This window comes from Myxine glutinosa, chromosome 11 (genome assembly GCF_964187855.1).
Source record: "Myxine glutinosa chromosome 11, kmMyxGlut1.1, whole genome shotgun sequence".
Lineage (NCBI taxonomy): Eukaryota > Metazoa > Chordata > Myxini > Myxiniformes > Myxinidae > Myxine > Myxine glutinosa.
In genome coordinates, this window is record NC_136271.1 from 63,968,034 (window position 1) to 63,989,627 (window position 21,594).

Sequence of the window (21,594 nt, forward strand, 5' to 3'; positions counted from 1 at the left end):
ATTCCAATGATTCTGAAAGCTTTGCATTCAACAGCGTGAAGCCGAGCCAGGTGTGAGGCAGGAGCACCAGCCCATAGGGGAGAACAGTATTCCATTGAGCTGCAGATGAAAGCCTTGTATGTGGTGAGGAGCTCAGGTGTGCCTAGGAAGGACTTCGCACGACGGAGGATGCCCAGTCGGCGACTGGCTTTGGAGGCCAGCTTGGAAATGTGGTTTTCCCAAGAAAGATCATGGCAGATAGTGAGACCCAAAAGCTTGAGCGACAGAACTTCTTGGAGAGGATTGTTGAGAAAGTAGATGGGAGGGTTGTCCAGTCGATCTTTTCGGAGAGACATAGTAAGAGTGTGAGATTTGTCAGGATTGAAAGACATGTTCCACTTGTTTGACCAGTCTGTGATTTTGTCCAGGTCTTCAGAGAGTGAGGAGGCTGCAGACTGCCGATCTGAGGGAAGAGCAATGGAGCGGCAGAGAGTGGAGTCATCAGCAAAGAGATAGAGAGGATTTTCCAGAGAGTCGGAGAGATCATTGATAAAGACCAGAAAAAGCACAGGGCCCAGCACACTGCCTTGGGGAACTCCAGCCTGAACAGGAAAGGGAGATGAGAGAAATCCATTCAGGGCCACACGTTGACTACGACCAGAGAGGAAGTCCGCAAGCCATGCATGGAGATTTCCATGGATACCATAGGAGGAGAGTTTGGTGAGCAGAGCTGGGTGCCAGACCGTATCGAAGGCACGTGATATGTCAAGGGAGACAGCTCTGATTTCCTGTTTGGCATTGAGGACCTCCATCCATTGTTGAGACAGCAGAAGCAGCATGTCCAGAGTAGAGTGACCTGTCCTGAAACCAAATTGATGATCAGAGATCAAGCCATTGGAGAAGAGGAAAGATTTCATATCCGAAGCAATGATGGATTCCATGACTTTGCTGATAATTGGGAGCAGGCTGATTGGTCTGTCGTTGCAAGGATCTGTTTTTGCACCTTTTTTGTATAAAGCGGTAATGTTTGCTGATTTCCAGGATGCTGGCAGATGACCTTGAGCAAAAGATAGGGTGAAAAGAACAGAGAGAGGGTGAGATAGAGTGGCAGGGCAGGATTTTAGGACCCGTGGGCTGATGCCGTCTGGTCCAGTTGCAGAATCAGAGTCGAGGTTTGACAAAAACTCCTCCACCTTGTCAGGAGAGAAGGACACAGAGTCCAGGAGCAGTTGGGTTCGACTGGGAAAGGTGGGAACAGAGAGAGATGGGTTTGGACTAAGAATTTTGAGGCAAACACAGAGTTGAGGCATTCGGCTTTGTCACATGCGATGTCAACTGTGTGGCCATTTGAGGTAAGGGAGGGGATGGAGGGGGAACAAACACCAGAAACGGATTTCACCAGACGCCACCAGGATTTGGAGGAAGGAGACAGGTTTGAGAGTTCATTCTTGAGTGAGGAGAGATAGTGCTTCCTGGCACTCCTGACGGTAGACACACACTTGTTCCAAGCTTGGTGGAAGGAACTGAGATTGCCTTCAGTTGGAAAGCCTTCCAAGAGGCAAAGGCAAGTTGTTTCAGGGCAACTGCCTCACCACAAGATTCAGTGTACCATGGACGGGAGGAAGGGTAAGACAACTGAAGGCGAGATGGGATAAATCTGTGCATGAGAGAGATCAGTTTGCTTTGGAAGAATTCCCAGGAAGAATTGATGTCAGAGGCAGTGGAGATGGGAGACCAATCCAGACGATTGATGGCTGCTTGAAGACCGTCCCAGTCGGCCTGAGTGAAATGCCAGACTCATCGACGCTGAGGAGGCTCTCTGAGAATGGCCAGAGAGATGTCCACTTTGACAAGCACATGATCAGAAGAACCGATTGGAGTAGAAGAAGAGCAGCAGACATTAGCAGGGAAGTTTGTCATAACCAAGTCTAGAAGAGAAGATACTCCATTGGCTGAGATCCGGGTCGGGAAATTGACAGATTGTGTCAATCCCAGTGAGTCACAGAAGTCCTTTGCTGAGGTGCCATGACTGGTGAGAGAGGAACCCACACCCAACCAGGTGGCATGATGACAGTTGAAGTCACCACATATGAGGAAGAGAGAGTTGGGATGAGTTGATAGAAATTGGTCCATGTTGTCAGACAGTGAAATGTAGATGGAGTCATCACTGTTTTGGGGACGGTACAGAACACATATGAACAAAAGGTGGGAGCGGAGAGGAAGCCGTAGCCAGAGGTACTCCTGGGGGTGAGGAGGAGAGAGGGCAGTGCAAGGAGAGTGAGGAAGAGAGTTTTTGATAAAGATAGCCACCCCACCACCAGGCCGAGGCTCAGGTCTATCATACCGGAGGAGGGAGTAACCAGGAAGAGATATTAAGAAATCAGAGACATCTTGAAGGAGGAAAGTCTCTGTTAAGCAGATCAAGTCTGGATTGTCAGAAGCAACCTGTATGGAGAGATCAGTCAGGTTTGAGCGAAGGCCCCGGATGTTTGAGGTCCATACCGTTAATGAAGAGAGAGGGGGAGCATCGGGTACAGGACAGGGGAGGGGAGGAGTAGGGTAAGGTGAAGGATGAGAGGGGGAGGTAGGGAGAGCAGTTGATAGTGTGTCAGAGATTGCAGAAGAGTTCCAAGAAAGGGAAGGATGAGGAGGATGAAAGGTTTGATGGTGAAGGGATGAGGCACAGTGAGGGGTTGTTTGAGGGGGGGCAGAGGAAAGTAGAAGGTTGGGGGGGGGTGGAGGTATGAGATAGAAGGGAGACAAAGTGGGGAGGAGGCAGCTTTGAGGAGGAGGGGGAGGAGGGAGAATTGGAGAGGAATGGTATGGGGGGAGATTTGAATGGGAGGGGTTGGGGGGAAGTTTTGAAGGGGAGGAGTGAGGGGGGAGTTTAGGAGGGGAGGGGCAAGGGGGGAGTTTAGGAGTGTAGGGGTAAGGGGGGGATTTGGAGGGGAGGGGCAAGGAGGGAGTTTAGGAGGGGAAGGGCGAGGGGGGGATTTGGAGGGGAGGGGCAAGGGGGGAGTTTAGGAGGGGAAGGGCAAGGGGGGAGTTCAGGAGTGGAGGGGCAAGGGGGGGATTTAGAGGGGAGGGGCAAGGGGGGAGTTTAGGAGGGGAAGGGCAAGGGGGAGTTCAGGAGTGGAGGGGCAAGGGGGGAGTTTAAGAGTGGAGGGGCAAGGGGGGAGTTTAGGAGTGTAGGTGCAAGGGGGGGGGATTTGGATGGGAGGGGCAAGAGGGGAGTTTAGAAAGTGGATGATTAATGAAAGACGAACATTGAAAACAAATTGGGTTTGTTGTGATTTTCAAGTTAGCAATCCGATTCAGAACGATGGAGGAGGGATGGAATGAATGTGAATTTAGACCATGTAGTGAGGGAGACGTATAAGATATTGAATTTCTTTTTTTTGAAGTGGAATGAGTTGGAGAGGAAATTGAGAAAAGCCTTTTAAATAGGAAGAAAAACAGCGTGTTGTAAAATATCACTGAGTAAAACACTGAATACAAGGCCGCACACGAGGAGCAGAACACGATTAATTAATTACGAGTTGCAGGAAATTCAAACCAAAACTAACTATAATCAAACAATAACGCATGGACGATAAAATAACGAGTTGAAATTTGACAATCTATCTGGGGAAATGGGGGAGAAACACGTGGTCGAAGAACGAACGAACGAATAAGAATGAATAAACGAATGAGAACAGAGAAGGGAATTTTTTTTATTTTTTTTTTTGAGTTGAGATTTACATAAAGAAGTATGGGTGAACGACTGGGACGCTGTGAAGATAACTTTTTGAAATATCCTAGTTTGTATGGTTTTTGGCCCTATCTCCCAATGGTGAAGAATCACTTATAAACTTCTACTAGCTGGATCCGGATCCGGATCTTCACCAAAATTGAATCGATTCTTCCTTGTCACACACACAACCTGTCCAACAAGTTTCGTCCAAATCCGTCCATAACTTTTTGAAATATCCTGCTATGTATCGTTTTTGGCCCAATCTCCCAATGGTGAAAAATCACTTAGAAATTAAATAATTCTCATATCCGAATCCATATTCAGATCTTCACCAAAATCGCATCGTCTTTGTCAGACACTGAACCTGTCCACCAAATTTCGTCCGAATCCGTCCACAACTTTTTGAGATATTTTGTTCGCAAACGGACAGACAAACGGACAGAGACAGACAGGGGGTGAAAACATAACCTCCATCCACCTTTGGTGGCGAAGCTAATCATATTTGGTATATAATCCATAACAATTAAACTGCTAGTTTCAGAAATAAAACCAAAAATTGAAAAACCGCTAAACTTGTCATCATACGTGAACAGAAAACTCCCGTTTTTAAGAGAAAGTTCTGGTGCCTGATGACGTTTGATATAATACCGCCCACTCACAGCCAAGAGGGATTCCCTGACGTCATATATACTTCCTCCGAAATACAGTAATTCGTCGCGTGCACGTCAACGAAGTGACGAATTGACCCAGAAAGTTCAACAAAGCATTCATTTTTGAACTACAGTGATTGTTACTGTATTCGCGACAGGAAACAACCAGCTTAGTACTTTACCAATAGTAAAAAGGCATCTCTTTGTCTCTTATAACAACGTTACAAAGAATTGTCGTTTTTAATCGGGGATTCCTATTGTTCCATTATTCCCTATTATTTGATTTATTTATCTCCACTGCTTCATCTGTACATGTATCTCAGTATATCGGACTCGTCTCTCATTGGTTCCGCGTCTATTTCCGCGCCCAAGTCTCACCCATGGATGCGTGAGTGAGTCAACCATTGACTCATTCATTCATTCATAGCGCGCGTGCGTCCCTCCTGGCTCGGGGTACAGTCGAGTCGTTCGTCCGCGTGCGCTCCTCTCCCTCTTTTTAAACTTCTGCAGTCTAATCGTTATTTGTGGCCGTGTCTGTCCGTGTCCAACGACGTTGACCTTTGACCTGATCGATCAATTCCCTTCGATTTTCTGCACCAACTCAAGACGCTGGCTTCTCCATCGTAACCCGAATTGCTTCCTCTGCGATCGAAACATGTTCTCCTCTCTCGCAAGCCGCGCTTCTTCTTCTTCATCGGCCGGCCAACTTTTCCCTGCCAGGTCATTGAGCGGACACGACCATCGAGGGATCGCCGAGCAGGTACAATATGTGACTTAATAACAAAACAAAAGTTTGTTAAAGTTTTTATCGTTAAAGATCCATGTATTAATATCATTATTATCATAGCTACAAATTTATTTACTATTGCGGTTTCCTTTTCAGCACTTGGGTAATTTGTCAGCACTTTTTTTCAGCACTTTTCAGCACGTTTTCTTGCGTCGGGATTCGAACCCAGGCTACCTCTAGGATATCCTGCCAACTTTGCCCGATCTAAGACTAGCATTCTGTTTGTGCCACTGAGGGCTCATGGGAACATCTTGCATTTTTTCAGTATTTATTGAGAAAAAAATGGCCTCAAAACTTTGAGCACAAATGGTGTTGTATTGCCACCACCTACGTTCAGCTTTTCCTATGCCGGCTAGCTGTACTTGGTGGTGGCATCTTCAATGTGGAATGTCCATCTTCCCAACTACATCTGTTTTTTGCCATAAATCCACCCACGTTATTATCTCAAATTATCCAAAAGTGCCAGAAAAATAGCATTATTGTTCGGAAGTTCTGAAGAGCGAGATATCATATTCGAACAAGGACATTGAGAGACATCACTGATAGCCAAAACTCCTGGTGTTGGCTTAACGGTTAAGGTGGCTGGTTTGATATCTTAGGGTCTTGGGTTTGAGCCCCTGTCTGACCGTTGAATAACACCAGGTGGGTTGACTCAGCCTGTCATCCTTCCAAGGTTGAAAAAATGAGTACCAGCTTACTGGAAATAGGGGGGCACCGCATCAGCAACACATAGCCATGCTCCCAGCAATGATGTAACCAGCAGCCACAGGCTGCATACAAAATGATGATAATAATAATAATAAGCAATAGCCAAAGTATAAATAATACCAAAATGAAAGCAGTGCAAATACAGTGCCAATAGAAAGTCTACACCCCCTTTCAAATTTTTCACTTTTTATTGCCTTATAGCCTGGAATTAAAATGCATAAAATCAGACTTTTCCACCTTTATTTACACATCGTAACCCACAACTTCCAAGTGAAAAACAAATTCTACAAATTTCAGAAAATAAATAAAAAATACAAAACTAGAATATCTTGGTTGGATAAGTGTCCACCCCCCTGAGTTAATACTTGGTGGAAGCACCTTTGACAGCAATTACAGCTGTCTGTCTGTTGGGATAGGTCTCCACCAACTTTGCGCACCTTGATTGGGCAATATTTTCCCATTCTTCTGCGCAAAACTGTTCAAGCTCAGTCAAGTTGTGTGTGGAGCGTTGATGGACAGCAATTTTCAAGTCATGCCACAGATTTTCGATTGGATTTAGATCGGGGCTCTGACTGGGCCACTCAAGGACATTTATCTTTTTGTTGCTTAGCCACTCCAGTGTAACTTTGGCTGTGTGATTCGGGTCATTATCATGATGAAATGTGAACTTCCGTCCCAATTTCAGCTTTCTTGCAGAGGGCAGCAGGTATTCGTCGTCTAGGTTTTTTTCCATATTTTGCTCCATCCATTTTCCCTTCTATCCTGACAAATGCCCCGGTCCCCGCTGATGAGAAACATCCCCATAACATGATGCGGACATCATCATGCTTCACAGTAGGGATGGTGTTCTTTGGGTGATGTGCTGCGTTGTGTTTGTGCCAAATGTAACGTTTTGTATTTAGGCCAAAAAGTTTCAACCTGGTTTTGTCAGACTACAAAAGTTTTTGCCACGTGACTTTAAAATCTCTGGAGTGTTTTTTTTCATACCTCAAATGGGACTCAAGGTGGGCTTTTTGAGTAAATGAATGAGTGAATGAATGAATGAAGTCTGCTTTTTGATTAAAGGCTTCCTTCTTGCCACCCCACCATACATGCCAGATTTGTGGAGTGCTTGGGATATTGTTGTCACAATGTCACATGCACACAGTGACCAGTCTTTGCCATGAAGGCCTGTAGCTCTTTCAGAATTGCCATTGGCTTCTTGGTAGCCTCTCTGGTCAGTCTCCTCTTTGCTTGGTATTCCAGTTTGGAGGGACGGCCTGATCTAGGCAGGGTCTTGGTGGTACCATATGCCTTACACTTCTTAATGATTGTCTTGATTATGCTCCAAGAGATATTCAAGGCCTCTGAAATATTTTTATACCCATCCCCTGATCGGTGCCTTTCCACAAATTTATCCTGGAGGTTTTTTGGTAGCTCATTGGTGCTCATGGTTGAGTCTTTGCTGTGAAATGCACTACTCAGCAGAGGAAACCAACAGGAATAGCTGATTTTATTCCAAAATAATCAGAATCACTACAATTTAACACAGGCGGAGGCCAATTAACTTGGTGTGTGATTTTGAAGGTGATTGGTTATACCTGAGCTAATTTACAGTTGCTATTATAGGGGAGGTGGACACTTATACAACCAAGATATTATAGTTTTGTATTTTTAATTAACTTCCTGAAATTTGTAGAATTTGTTTTTCACTTGGAACTTGTGGGTTATGTTGTGTAAATAAGGGTGGAAAAGTCTGATTTAATGCAATTTAATTCCAGGCTATAAGGGGAAAAAAGGTATAAAGAATTGAAAGTGAGAGTAGACTTTCTATAGGCAATGTGTGTGTGTGTGTGTGTGTGTATGTATATGTATACAGTATATATATATTATATATATATATATATATATATATATATATATATATATATATATATATATATATATATATATATATATATATCTGTGCAGCGTCTGTCCTGTCCTGTGTTGTCCTGTGTTGTCACTGAACTACTTTCTCAAACCTTTGTGAAATCGTACCAAACTTCTGGTATGCACATATCTCTCCCACATATCATATATCGGTACGTCCTAAGGGTATTTTTTTTGAAAAATTTTCCTTTATTTATTTTTTGAGGAATTTTTTCAGGAAAAAAAAAAAATTCAACTTCAATTGTTTATAAAATGTGATATCACGTATATTAGAAATACATTTGTGCAAAATAATTGTTTGAATTATGATTGATGTAAACCATGACAAACCAGTAACTCAGGTACGTCCTAAGGGTATTTTTTTTGAAAAATTTTCCTTTATTTATTTTTTGAGGAATTTTTTCAGGAAAAAAAATAAATTTAAACTTCAATTGTTTATAAAATGTGATATCACGTATATTACAAATACATTTGTGCAAAATAATTGTTTGAATTATGATTGATGTAAACCATGACAAACCAGTAACTCAGGTACAGTCATTTATCTATATATCTACATATCGGTGCAGTGTCTGTGTTGTCACTTAACGACTCCCTCAAACTTTTGTTTCCGTGGTTGTGAAGTGTTTTTAATAACGTTGTGGTGGTTTTGAATCATGTGGTGGTGAGGTATTTTGAATTAAGTGGTGGTGAGGTGTTTTTAAATCACGTGGTGGTGAGGTGTTTTGAATTACATGGTGGTGAGGTGTTTTTAATTATGTGGTGGTGAGGTGTTTTGAATTAGTTGGTGATGTGTTTTTAAATGACGTGGTGGTGAGGTGTTTATAATTACAGTGGTGATGTGTTTTTAATTATGTGGTGGTGAGGTATTTTGAATTATGTGGTGGTGAGGTGTTTTTAAATGATGTGGTGGTGAGGTATTTATAATTACGGTGGTGAGGTGCTTTTAAATATGTGGTGGTGAGGTGTTTTGAATTAGTTGGTGATAAGGTGTTTGGAATTATGTGGTGGTGAGGTGTTTTTAAATGATGTGGTGGTGAGGTGTTTTTAAATGACGTGGTGGTGAGGTGTTTTTATTACATGTTTTATGGCTGTGAGGTGTTTTCAATTTCGTGGTGGTGAGGTGTTTTTATTATGTGTTTCATGGGTGTGAGGTGTTTTTAATTTCGTGGTGGTGAGGTGTTTTTAATTTCGTGGTGGTGAAGTGTTTTTATTATGTGTTTTATGGCTGTGAGCTGTTTTAATTTCGTGGTGGTGAGGTGTTTTTATTACGTGTTTTATGGCTGTGAGGTGTTTTCAATTTCGTGGTGGTGAGGTGTTTTTATTACTTGTTTTATGGCTGTGAGCTGTTTTAATTTCGAGGTGGTGAGGTGTTTTTAATTTCGTGTTTCATGGGTGTGAGGTGTTTTTAATTTCGTGGTGGTGAAGTGTTTTTATTTCGTGTTTCATGGGTGTGAGGTGTTTTTAATTTTGTGGTGGTGAAGTGTTTTTATTTCGTGTTTCATGGGTGTGAGGTGTTTTTAATTTCGTGGCTGTGAAGTGTTTTTAATTTCGTGGTGGTGAAGTGTTTTTATTTCGTGTTTCATGGGTGTGAGGTGTTTTTAATTTTGTGGTGGTGAAGTGTTTTTATTTCGTGTTTCATGGGTGTGAGGTGTTTTTAATTTCGTGGTGGTGAAGTGTTTTTAATTTAGTGTTTCATGGGTGTGAGGTGTTTTTAATTTCGTGGTGGTGAAGTGTTTTTAATTTCGTGGTGGTGAAGTGTTTTTATTTCGTGTTTCATGGGTGTGAGGTGTTTTTAATTTCGTGGCTGTGAAGTGTTTTTAATTTCGTGTTTCATGGGTGTGAGGTGTTTTTAATTTTGTGGTGGTGAAGTGTTTTAATTTCGTGTTTCATGGGTGTGAGGTGTTTTTAATTTCGTGGTGGTGAAGTGTTTTTATTTCGTGTTTCATGGGTGTGAGGTGTTTTTAATTTCGTGGCTGTGAAGTGTTTTTAATTTCGTGTTTCATGGGTGTGAGGTGTTTTTAATTTTGTGGTGGTGAAGTGTTTTTATTTCGTGTTTCATGGGTGTGAGGTGTTTTTAATTTCGTGGTGGTGAAGTGTTTTTAATTTAGTGTTTCATGGGTGTGAGGTGTTTTTAATTTCGTGGTGGTGAAGTGTTTTTTATTTCGTGGCTGTGAAGTGTTTTTATTTCGTGTTTCATGGGTGTGAGGTGTTTTTAATTTCGTGGCTGTGAAGTGTTTTTAATTTAGTGTTTCATGGGTGTGAGGTGTTTTTAATTTCGTGGTGGTGAAGTGTTTTTTATTTCGTGGCTGTGAAGTGTTTTTATTTCGTGTTTCATGGGTGTGAAGTGTTTTTAATTTCGTGGTGGTGAAGTGTTTTTATTTCGTGTTTCATGGGTGTGAAGTGTTTTTTATTTCGTGGTGGTGAAGTGTTTTTATTTCGTGTTTCATGGGTGTGAAGTGTTTTTAATTTAGTGGTGGTGAAGTGTTTTTATTTCGTGTTTCATGGGTGTGAGGTGTTTTTAATTTCGTGGCTGTGAAGTGTTTTAATTTCGTGTTTCATGGGTGTGAGGTGTTTTTAATTTCGTGGTGGTGAAGTGTTTTTATTTCGTGTTTCATGGGTGTGAGGTGTTTTTAATTTCGTGGTGGTGAAGTGTTTTTATTTCGTGTTTCATGGGTGTGAGGTGTTTTTAATTTCGTGGTGGTGAAGTGTTTTTAATTTAGTGGTGGTGAAGTGTTTTTATTTCGTGTTTCATGGGTGTGAGGTGTTTTTAATTTCGTGGCTGTGAAGTGTTTTTAATTTCGTGGTGGTGAAGTGTTTTTAATTTCGTGGTGGTGAAGTGTTTTTAATTTCGTGGCTGTGAAGTGTTTTTAATTTCGTGGTGGTGAAGTGTTTTTAATTTCGTGGTGGTGAAGTGTTTTTAATTTCGTGGTGGTGAAGTGTTTTTAATTTCGTGGTGGTGAAGTGTTTTTATTTCGTGTTTCATGGGTGTGAGGTGTTTTTAATTTCGTGGCTGTGAAACGTTTTCAATTTTGTGGCTGTGAGGTGTTTTCAATTTCGTGGTGGTGAGGTGTTTTTACTACATGTTTTATGGCTGTGAGGTGTTTTTATTACGTGTTTTATGGCTGAGGTGTTTTCAATTTCGTGGTGGTGAGGTGTTTTTATTACATGTTTTATGGCTGGGAGGTGTTTTTATTATGTGTTTTATGGCTGTGAAGTGTTTTCAATTTCGTGGTGGTGAGGTGTTTTTATTACATGTTTTATGGCTGTGAGGTGTTTTTATTACGTGTTTTATGGCTGTGAGGTGTTTTTATTACGTGTTTTATGGTTGAGGTGTTTTCAATTTCGTGGTGGTGAGGTGTTTTTATTACATGTTTTATGGCTGTGAGGTGTTTTTATTATGTGTTTTATGGCTGTGAAGTGTTTTTACTACATGTTTTATGGCTGTGAGGTGTTTTTATTACGTGTTTTATGGCTGAGGTGTTTTCAATTTCGTGGTGGTGAGGTGTTTTTATTACATGTTTTATGGCTGGGAGGTGTTTTTATTTCATGTTTTATGGCTGTGAGGTGTTTTTACTTCATGTTTTATGGCTGTGAGGTGTTTTTATTTCGTGTTTTATGGCTGAGGTGTTTTCAATTTCGTGGTGGTGAGGTGTTTTTATTACATGTTTTATGGCTGGGAGGTGTTTTTATTACGTGTTTTATGGCTGAGGTGTTTTCAATTTCGTGGTGGTGAGGTGTTTTTATTACATGTTTTATGGCTGGGAGGTGTTTTTATTACATGTTTTATGGCTGTGAGGTGTTTTTATTACGTGTTTTATGGCTGTGAGGTGTTTTTATTACGTGTTTTATGGCTGAGGTGTTTTCAATTTCGTGGTGGTGAGGTGTTTTTATTACATGTCTTATGGCTGTGAGGTGTTTTTATTACGTGTTTTATGGCTGTGAGGTGTTTTTATTATGTGTTTTATGGCTGGGAGGTGTTTTTATTATGTGTTTTATGGCTGTGAAGTGTTTTCAATTTCGTGGTGGTGAGGTGTTTTTAATTTCGTGGCTGAGGTGTTTTCATTACGTGTTTTATGGCTGTGAGGTGTTTTTATCATGTGTTTTATGGCTGTGAGGTGTTTTTATTATGTGTTTTATGGTTGTGAGGTGTTTTTATTATGTGTTTTATGGCTGTGACGTTTTTTCAATTTCGTGGCTGTGAGGTGTTTTTAATTTTGTGGTGGTGAGGTGTTTTTAATTTCGTGGCTGTGAGGTGTTTTTAATTTCGTGGTGGTGAGGTGTTTTTAATTTCGTGGTTGTGAGGTGTTTTTAATTTTGTGGCTGTGAGGTGTTTTTATTGTGTGTTTTATGGCTGTGAGGTGTTTTTAATTTCGTGGTGGTGAGGTGTTTTTAATTTCGTGGCTGTGAGGTGTTTTTAATTTTGTGGCTGTGAGGTGTTTTTATTACGTGATTTTTGGCTGTGAGGTGTTTTCAATTTTGTGGCTGTGAGGTGTTTTTATTACGTGTTTTACGGCTGTGAGGTGTTTTTAATTTTGTGGCTGTGAGGTGTTTTTAATTTTGTGGCTGTGAGGTGTTTTCAATTTCGTGGTGGTGAGGTGTTTTTAATTTTGTGGTTGTGAGGTGTTTTTATTACATGATTTATGGCTGTGAGGTGTTTTTAATTTCGTGGCTGTGAGGTGTTTTTAATTTTGTGGCTGTGAGGTGTTTTTATTACGTGTTTTATGGCTGTGAGGTGTTTTCAATTTCGTGGTGGTGAGGTGTTTTTAATTTTGTGGCTGTGAGGTGTTTTTATTACGTGTTTTATGGCTGTGAGGTGTTTTCAATTTCGTAGTGGTGAGGTGTTTTTAATTTCGTGGCTGTGAGGTGTTTTTAATTTTGTGGCTGTGAGGTGTTTTTATTACGTGTTTTATGACTGTGAGGTGTTTTCAATTTCGTGGTGGTGAGGTGTTTTTATTACGTGTTTTATGGCTGTGAGGTGTTTTTAATTTCGTGGTGGTGAGGTGTTTTGAATTACTTGGTGGTGAGGTATTTTGAATTACATGGTGGTGAGGTGTTTTGAATTACGTGGTGGTGAGGTGTTTATAATTACTTGGTGTTGAGGTGTTTTGAATTACTTGGTGGTGAGGTGTTTATAATTACTTGGTGTTGAGGTATTTTGAATTACTTGGTGGTGAGGTGTTTTGAATTACTTGGTGTTGAGGTATTTTGAATTACTTGGTGTTGAGGTGTTTTGAATTACTTGGTGGTGAGGTGTTTATAATTACTTGGTGTTGAGGTATTTTGAATTACTTGGTGGTGAGGTATTTTGAATTACGTGGTGGTGAGGTGTTTTGAATTACATGGTGGTGAGGTGTTTTGAATTACGTGGTGGTGAGGTGTTTATAATTACTTGGTGTTGAGGTGTTTTGAATTACTTGGTGGTGAGGTGTTTATAATTACTTGGTGTTGAGGTATTTTGAATTACGTGGTGGTGAGGTGTTTTGAATTACGTGGTGGTGAGGTGTTTTTAATTTCGTGGTGGTGAGGTGTTTTGAATTACTTGGTGTTGAGGTATTTTGAATTACGTGGTGGTGAGGTGTTTTGAATTACGTGGTGGTGAGGTGTTTATAATTACTTGGTGTTGAGGTATTTTGAATTACTTGGTGGTGAGGTATTTTGAATTACGTGGTGGTGAGGTGTTTTGAATTACGTGGTGGTGAGGTATTTTGAATTACGTGGTGGTGAGGTGTTTTGAATTACTTGGTGGTGAGGTATTTTGAATTACGTGGTGGTGAGGTGTTTTGAATTACGTGGTGGTGAGGTATTTTGAATTACTTTGTGGTGAGGTATTTTGAATTACGTGGTGGTGAGGTGTTTTGAATTACTTGGTGGTGAGGTATTTTGAATTACGTGGTGGTGAGGTGTTTTGAATTACGTGGTGGTGAGGTATTTTGAATTACTTGGTGGTGAGGTATTTTGAATTACTTGGTGGTGAGGTATTTTGAATTACGTGGTGGTGAGGTATTTTGAATTACTTGGTGGTGAGGTATTTTGAATTACTTGGTGGTGAGGTATTTTGAATTACGTGGTGGTGAGGTATTTTGAATTACTTTGTGGTGAGGTATTTTGAATTACGTGGTGTTGAGGTGTTTATAATTATTTGGTGTTGAGGTATTTTGAATTACTTGGTGGTGAGGTATTTTGAATTACGTGGTGGTGAGGTGTTTTGAATTACGTGGTGTTGAGGTGTTTATAATTACTTGGTGTTGAGGTATTTTGAATTACTTGGTGGTGAGGTATTTTGAATTACGTGGTGTTGAGGTGTTTTGAATTACTTGGTGGTGAGGTGTTTTAAATTATGTAGCAGTGAGGTGTAATCGTCCCAAACTTCCAGTCTGCACCTACCCCTCCCCTATGTATGTGCTGAGGGGTTCTTTCTTGAAAAAAAAAACATTCAACCTGAATCTTCAACCTAAATTGCCTATAAAAATGTAATATCACAAACACAACAAATACATTTGTGCAAAATAATTGTTTGTATTATGATTGGTGTAAATCATGACAACGCAGCAACTCAGGTACAGTCATTAGCCTCAGCTAAAATAAGCCCGCTCCTCAGTAATGACGCTTGGATGAGGCGAGCGCAACGAGCCGAGCCAAGCTAGTATGTGTGTGTGTGTGTGTGTGTATATATATATATATATACATATATATATATATATATATATATATATATATAGATATATATATATATATATATATATATATATATATATATATATATATATATATATATATGTATGTATGTATGTATATATATATGTATGTATGTATGTATGTATGTATGTATGTATGTGTATATATATATATATGTATGTATGTATGTGTATATATATATATATATATATATATATATATATATATATATATATATATATATATATATATATATATATATATATATATATATATATATATATATATATATATATATATATATATATACAGGGTGATTGAAAAGTAACTCCCTATTTTAAAATACTTATAATTTATTTCTTAACTATAATTTTGACAAGAAATGGATATAAGAAGAAAGCGTATAGCATGACGTTTTATTTAAAATTCGATATGGGCACCAGAATTCGCCACCAGCTTCTCAAGCCGCCCGGGAACCGTGTCAACTGATTTCACCAGGAACTCTTGTGGGATGGAAGACATAACTTCTCGTATTCGCCCTTCAAGTTCTTCCAAAGTCGTTGGTTTGGTACAGTAGACTTGCTCTTTTACCCAACCCCAAAGAAAAAAGTCACATGGTGTTAAGTCAGGGCTCCTGGCTGGCCACTCATACGGACCACGATGACCCATCCATCTCCCAGGGAAGTGGGCATTCAGCCATTCACGAACAACAGCAGCAAAATGTGGAGGAGCACGATCTTGCATGAAAATCAAATCTTCAACATTCTCTGAAGCACTGATAATTGGCCAGATTTCGTCTTGCAGCATGGTGAGGTACCTTTTGGCATTCATGGTATCGCGAAGAATGAAGGGACCTACAATCCTTTCCGAAGTCATTCCACACCACACCGTTACCTTAGGCCGATATTGCGTTTTTTCAGAAATAACACGAGGATCTTCTCCTGCCCAGTAATAGGGGTTGTGACGGTTCACAAACCCACCGATGTGAAATACCGCTTCATCAGACCAGAGGATATTTTTAAAGAGATCAGACCAATCTTCATACCAAGCCAGCATCACCTCCCCAAACTCCATGCGAATGTCGCAGTCTTCAGCAGAGAGTGCTTGACAGTAGTGCGGCTTCCAAGCATGCCATTTAAGCTCCTTTTTGAGCACAGTTCGTACTGTGTGAAAGGAGAGCCCACTTTCCCTTGCTGCTTGTCGAATTGACTTTCTTGGGGTTTGTGTAAACATTTCTTGAACTGCTTGCACTGTCTCCGGGTCACTGGACTTGGAAGGGCGACCGCTTCTTCGAGTATCAGATACAGATCCTGTAGCCATGAGTTTTGCATGACAATTCTTGATCGTCTTTGCCTCAACTTGAGCATGTGCTCCTTTAATGGTCCTCCACCATCTTTGCACTTGAACAACGGATTTCCAAACTTCGTAACGTGCCGCGAGCTGGGCACGCTCCTGCAGGGTAAGACGTCCAGCCATGTTTGTAGGGCTTCCGAATTTCAAACAAAAAATAATCTGAAAAAAAACCAACACAGATTAAATTCTCATACATTAAGGAACAAACACTAAAACTTTGAGAAAAATATTACAATAAATAAATAATTTCTAAATATTTTAAAATAGGGAGTTACTTTTCAATCACCCTGGTATATATATATATCGTTAGTTATTTATATATATATATAGTTAGTTATTTATATATATATATATATAGTTAGTTATTTATATATATATATATATAGTTAGTTATTTATATATATATATATCGTTAGTTATTTATATATATATATATCGTTAGTTATTTATATAAATATATATAGTTAGTTAGTTATATACAGGGTATATGACTTGAACTTGTCATTCGTCCAGCCATATTTACCCAGTCCATATGATTCAAACTTTTTATTTTGATTCATATTTCCAGAGGTGAGTCAATAATGGGTTTGTATCTTTTGTTCGAATCTGTTACTATTTACAGGCATGCTTTTGTGGCTTTGATACAGTAATGTGTGGTAACCCTATAAGGACGATGGAACATATCTTCAATTTAATTACTGCTTTACTAAATTTGGACCAAATTTAAATTAATACCCATGAAACATAAATATATAAAACATCCATATTTTAATTGTCCTTTAAAATCAAAAGAAGGCCATCGTACATGCAAGTGCCTGGGAGCAGAAACATTTTAAAGTGCAGGATATGTTGCTCACACAGCTGCAACTACACACTAAGATAGCAAGGAAGTATGTCGCGAGGTTAAGGGATATCCAAGACCAGACCATCGACTACCAACCGTGTTCCTACTTGTTTTGACGCATTAACAGAAGCATTCAGAGGAAGAACGTATTCTTCCTTCCTTGGGAAACAGGGTCCTTCCACGTGTGAAGTGAACACGAACACAAACAAAATAACAAAATAACGCACACACACACACACACACACACACACACACACGTAACATACACACACACACACGTAACATACACACACACACGTATACACTCACGTATACACACACACACACACACACACACACACACACACACACACACACACACACACACACACATACATACACACATACACACAAACACACACACACACGTATACACACGTATACACACGTATACACACATACATACACACACACACACACACACACACACACACATATACACACACACGTATACACACGTATACACACATACAACATGCATACCTACACACACACACACACACACACACACACACACACCTATACACACGCGCACATACACTGTGGGAGTCACATGAATATTATTGAATGCATGATGAACCAGAAAGGATGAGGCGTAACCGGTAGTGACGTGGGCGAGCTGTGGTGATGAGTGGGGAAGGAGACGCCATTAAACGTTTGAGCTGAAGAACTTGCGTTTGGGCTGTCATTGTTATAGCCGGCGAAGCCGGTGTTGTCAATGAACGCGTACATATTATGTTGAAAAGCCAGATTTTGCTGGATCCCTTGGCTTGAGAATTTCGAAGCTTTGACGACCAAATCGCTCAATGGAGGTCGCCATCTTGCAGATGCGGAAGTATGCATAACAAATTGAAAAAAGTTCAAAAGGAGTTTGTTTCACCTGTCTTTGTTTGTTTCACATTCTTATGCACCTCTAATTTGCAATTAAAATACTTTAAGACCAACCTCGGCCCGCACGGGCCTGGTTATCTTCAACGAAAATCGTCACCAAACACCGGAACCAATGAGATTCGAGCATTTGAAAAAATATTTCAAAAACCAAATCACTCAATGGTGGCCGCCATCTTCCGGATGCGGAAGTATGCTTTAAAAAATTGCGAAAAAGTTCAATAGGAATTTGTTTCACCCGTCTTTGTTTGATTCACAATCTCATGCACCTCTAATTTGTAATTAAAATACTTTAAGACCAACCTCGTTATCTTCAACGAAAATCGTCACCAAACACCGAAACCAATGAGATTCGAGCATTTGAAAAATGTTTCAAAAAAGCTTATTACGCGTTTCGGACGCTGAAAACGGCGTCAAATATTCGAAAATTGATGAAGAATTATTTTTTAGAAATCTCGCGGCCGTAGGGGATAGGTTTTCACGGCCAGAAATATCCGAAGTTGAGACCGAATTCACCGAATTAATCAAGAAGTAAATTTTATCAATTTTAATCTCATCCAGAATGCAAATGGTGTCATTTTAGGTCTGAATTTGCGAAATTTTGTGAGCTGACCAATCAGCGATCAGCTTAGGTCAGCCAATCAGCGCCATCGACACGGTTTGATGAACTACAGTCACACATTGCCATTGAAACGGCGGTATCGTCTGATCTGTCGGCACTGATCTTACTGCAAGCTAACTTCTTCTGGTGGAGGAAGCCGCAGTGCCCGGAGAGAACCAGCCCTGACGACTGAAGTTAGAAGACTACACACATACTGTGAAAACGTATATTAAGCCCACTTAAAATTTCTTAAAATAGGCCTTAAGCTAGCACATCATATAGTTACTTCCTTAAGCTTCTTGTGACATTTATTGTATGTAGGTATTGGGGAGGACTGTCTGCTCTTCTCTTTTACCAAGTCTTACCAGGTACGGTACCTACTACACCTACCTACGACCAACTACCTAACCTACTGATGCCATCGTGATGGGTAAAATAGTGGCAAGAGGCTTTGGCTTCGCCGGCTCATTGCGGCTTTGCAGTCGGGTACTCGTACTACATATTGCCGACGGGGATGGATTACCTTGCTCTTACACCATCGAGTGATCCTTCGTGAGTCCGGGTGATCCTTCGATACATTTTACCTCATGGATGCGCATGTTCGAGAACTTCATGCTGGAGGTAAATGACGACGCACTTTCTGTGGCGAGAGAGCGCGCATTGCTTATACACCGCCTAGGAAATGAAGGGCAGCGTTTATTCTATACTCTACCAGTTGCTGAGGACACATACTCTGCTGCTCTTGCCGGAATTAACAGCCTTTTTCATGCCAAAATTGAACGTTGCTTTCAAACAATATAAGTTTCATCAGCGAGCACAAATACCAGGTGAATCGAATGCAGTTCGTTGCTGCTTTACCAGTTTACGTGAGATTTCAGTTATTGTGAGTTTAGAGATCTCTCTGATGAAATGATACGAGATCAGCTCGCGGGGGAAAAAACCCCTTACAGCTCGTATACGTGAACGTTTGCTTTTAGAACCGGAGCTTACACAGGAGAAAGCCCTTGTAATGGCGGGAAAAATCGAATCGGTAATGGCGGAAGTGAAAGCGATTACACACGGCATATCAACGTCCGCTCAGGATGTAAATACAATACCTGCACATACCAGAGCGGAACAATACAGACGTGACCCCATACACAGGGACACATCAAATGAACCTGCAAGGCCAACATATTCACAGGCTCGAGAGGTACTCCAAGAGAGTAGGCCTACCTGTTGTCGTTGTGGATCTGCAATGCGCTCAGCCAATTGCCCCAAATGCCCTGCAAAAGATGTAAATTGCAGGCAGTGTGGTAAAACTGGACATTTTGCTAAAGTATGTCGTAGTGAAGGCCACAATTACCAAGTGCGTGAAGTGACTGTACCGGATATGACTGTTGGGAGGGAACCTATTTTGTGATGTTCATCTTTGCACACCTGATGGACAGGCATGCTCAACTAAATTGCTGGTGGACACAGGTTCAGTCGTTTCAATACTTCCAGAGTCTACCTACCTGGAGCATTTCAAGAATGCACTTCATAACGGAACCTAAATTACACTTGGTGACTTACCTGGAAAAATCAATCACTGTGGTTGGTTGTCTTCATGTACAGGTGCGACACAACCATGTTTCTGTGCCTGCTGATTTCTTTATTGTGCCTTCTGGAACACCTATACTTGGCATGGACCTTTTCACTGCTCTCCGACTGAATATTGCTAATGGATGTGTTGTTCCTGCATCAGTGCTAAGTACCTCTGTTCATCAAACATTGGCTTGTCGGACATCTAATCCTAACTCCATTGGAACTCTGGGCGATGCAAAAGGATTTGTACACAGAGTAAAGACAAGGCCTGATGTGGTGCCAATCCAGCAGACGCTTCGCCGCTTACCTTTTGCTGTCCGCGATGCTGTCTCACAAGAAGTGAAAACACTTGAAGAAGCAGGTATCGTTGAGAGAATTGACTCTTCTGAATTGGTTTCACTTATTGTCGTTATGCATAAGAAAACAGGAGGGATACGTCTTTGCGTGGATCTTCGTGAACCCAATAAGGCGATCGTAATAGACAGTCATCCACTCCCACATATTGAGGAGGTATTCACAGAACTTAGTGGAACGAGAATGTTCTCTACTCTTGATCTTCAGAGTGCATATCATCAAGTGCTCTTGCATGAGGAAAGCAGAGACCTTACGGCTTTCATAACACACAAGGGACTTTTCCTCTATTGCCGTGGACCTCATGGTCTTGCTTCTGCTCCCAGTGTATTTCAGTGAATGATGTCACAGAACTTAGCTGGACAGGAGAGTGTCCAGTGTTACCTAGATGACACAATTATATATGCTTCGTCCCCTGAGAAACATGAGGAACGCCTACAAGCTGTTTTGAATCGTATTGATCAAGCGGGCTTAAAACTGAATTATGAGAAATGCAATTTCAGGAAGGCTGAGCTTTCTTTTCTGGGTCACGTGATCTCAGGAAAGGGCATGAGTTCAAACACAGAACATGTGGTGGCAATAACACAAGCACCACCCCCAAAGGATGCATCTGCTCTGCGTTCTTTTCTGGGTTTGACTTCTTGGTATTCCAAATTCATTCCAAATTATGCGGCAGTCATGGAGCCACTCCGTGCCCTACTGCACAAGAATGCTGATTTCTCCTGGACCGATGCTGCACACACTCAATTTGAAAGGGTGAATGAATGAATGAATGATCGTTTTAAGGCCATTTTCCCCGCTAGAGCGGGGGTTAGCCTTGCGGGCCCCATGACAATCATGGTTCCCTGTTTGAGGCAATGTTTTTATGGCCGCCCTGCACTTGCTTTGTTTGACCCTACTCTGACCACCATTGTGACCACAGACGCGTCTAATTATGGACTCAGAGCAGTGCTCGCTCAACTTCATGAGGACTCTACAGAGGAAACAGTAGCATTCGCCTCACGAAGGCCCACAGAATGCGAACGCAAGTACTCTACAGTAAAGAAGGAAGCACTTGCCTGCCTCTGGGCAACTGAGAAATGGCGTACTTACCCATGGGGTCGGAAGTGCATCCTGTGTACAGACCACAGTCCACTGACCACACTACTGTCTTTGAAAGGTCTTGGTCGAGCTGGAATGAGAATTGCACGTTGGTCTGCACGCTTACTGTCATTTAACTATGAAATTGTATGCAAACCTGGCCATCAAAATGTGACTGCAGACTGTTTATCTCAGTTACCACTTCTCATGACAGAGCTTTACCATGAACCGAATGTAGAAATGGTGGCTCTAGTGTATGGTGACTTCTCTGCTGTACCTGCGGAACAATTCAAGGAAGCTTGTAATAAATGACCTATTCTTCAGAAGGTGCTAAGATACATCTCCAGAGGATGGCCTTGCAATGCAAAGGGCATTGAACTTCAACCCAAGTTAAACCAGCTTGCCCATGATACGCAACAAGGAATT

At 41.0% G+C, this 21,594-nt stretch overlaps 1 protein-coding gene across 2 annotated transcripts in view; it reads left to right on the forward strand.

The window, feature by feature from the left end:
- The first annotated feature begins 4,700 nt into the window (after positions 1 to 4,700).
- Positions 4,701 to 21,594, forward strand: part of LOC137411833 (fos-related antigen 1-like) — a 34,279-nt gene continuing 17,385 nt past the window's right edge. For both annotated transcript variants that reach the window (XM_068097114.2, XM_068097115.2), the window contains exon 1: positions 4,701 to 5,122. In XM_068097114.2, coding sequence (XP_067953215.2) covers positions 5,018 to 5,122 — 105 coding nt within the window. In that variant the 5' untranslated portion in view covers positions 4,701 to 5,017. The remainder of the gene's footprint in view (positions 5,123 to 21,594) is intronic.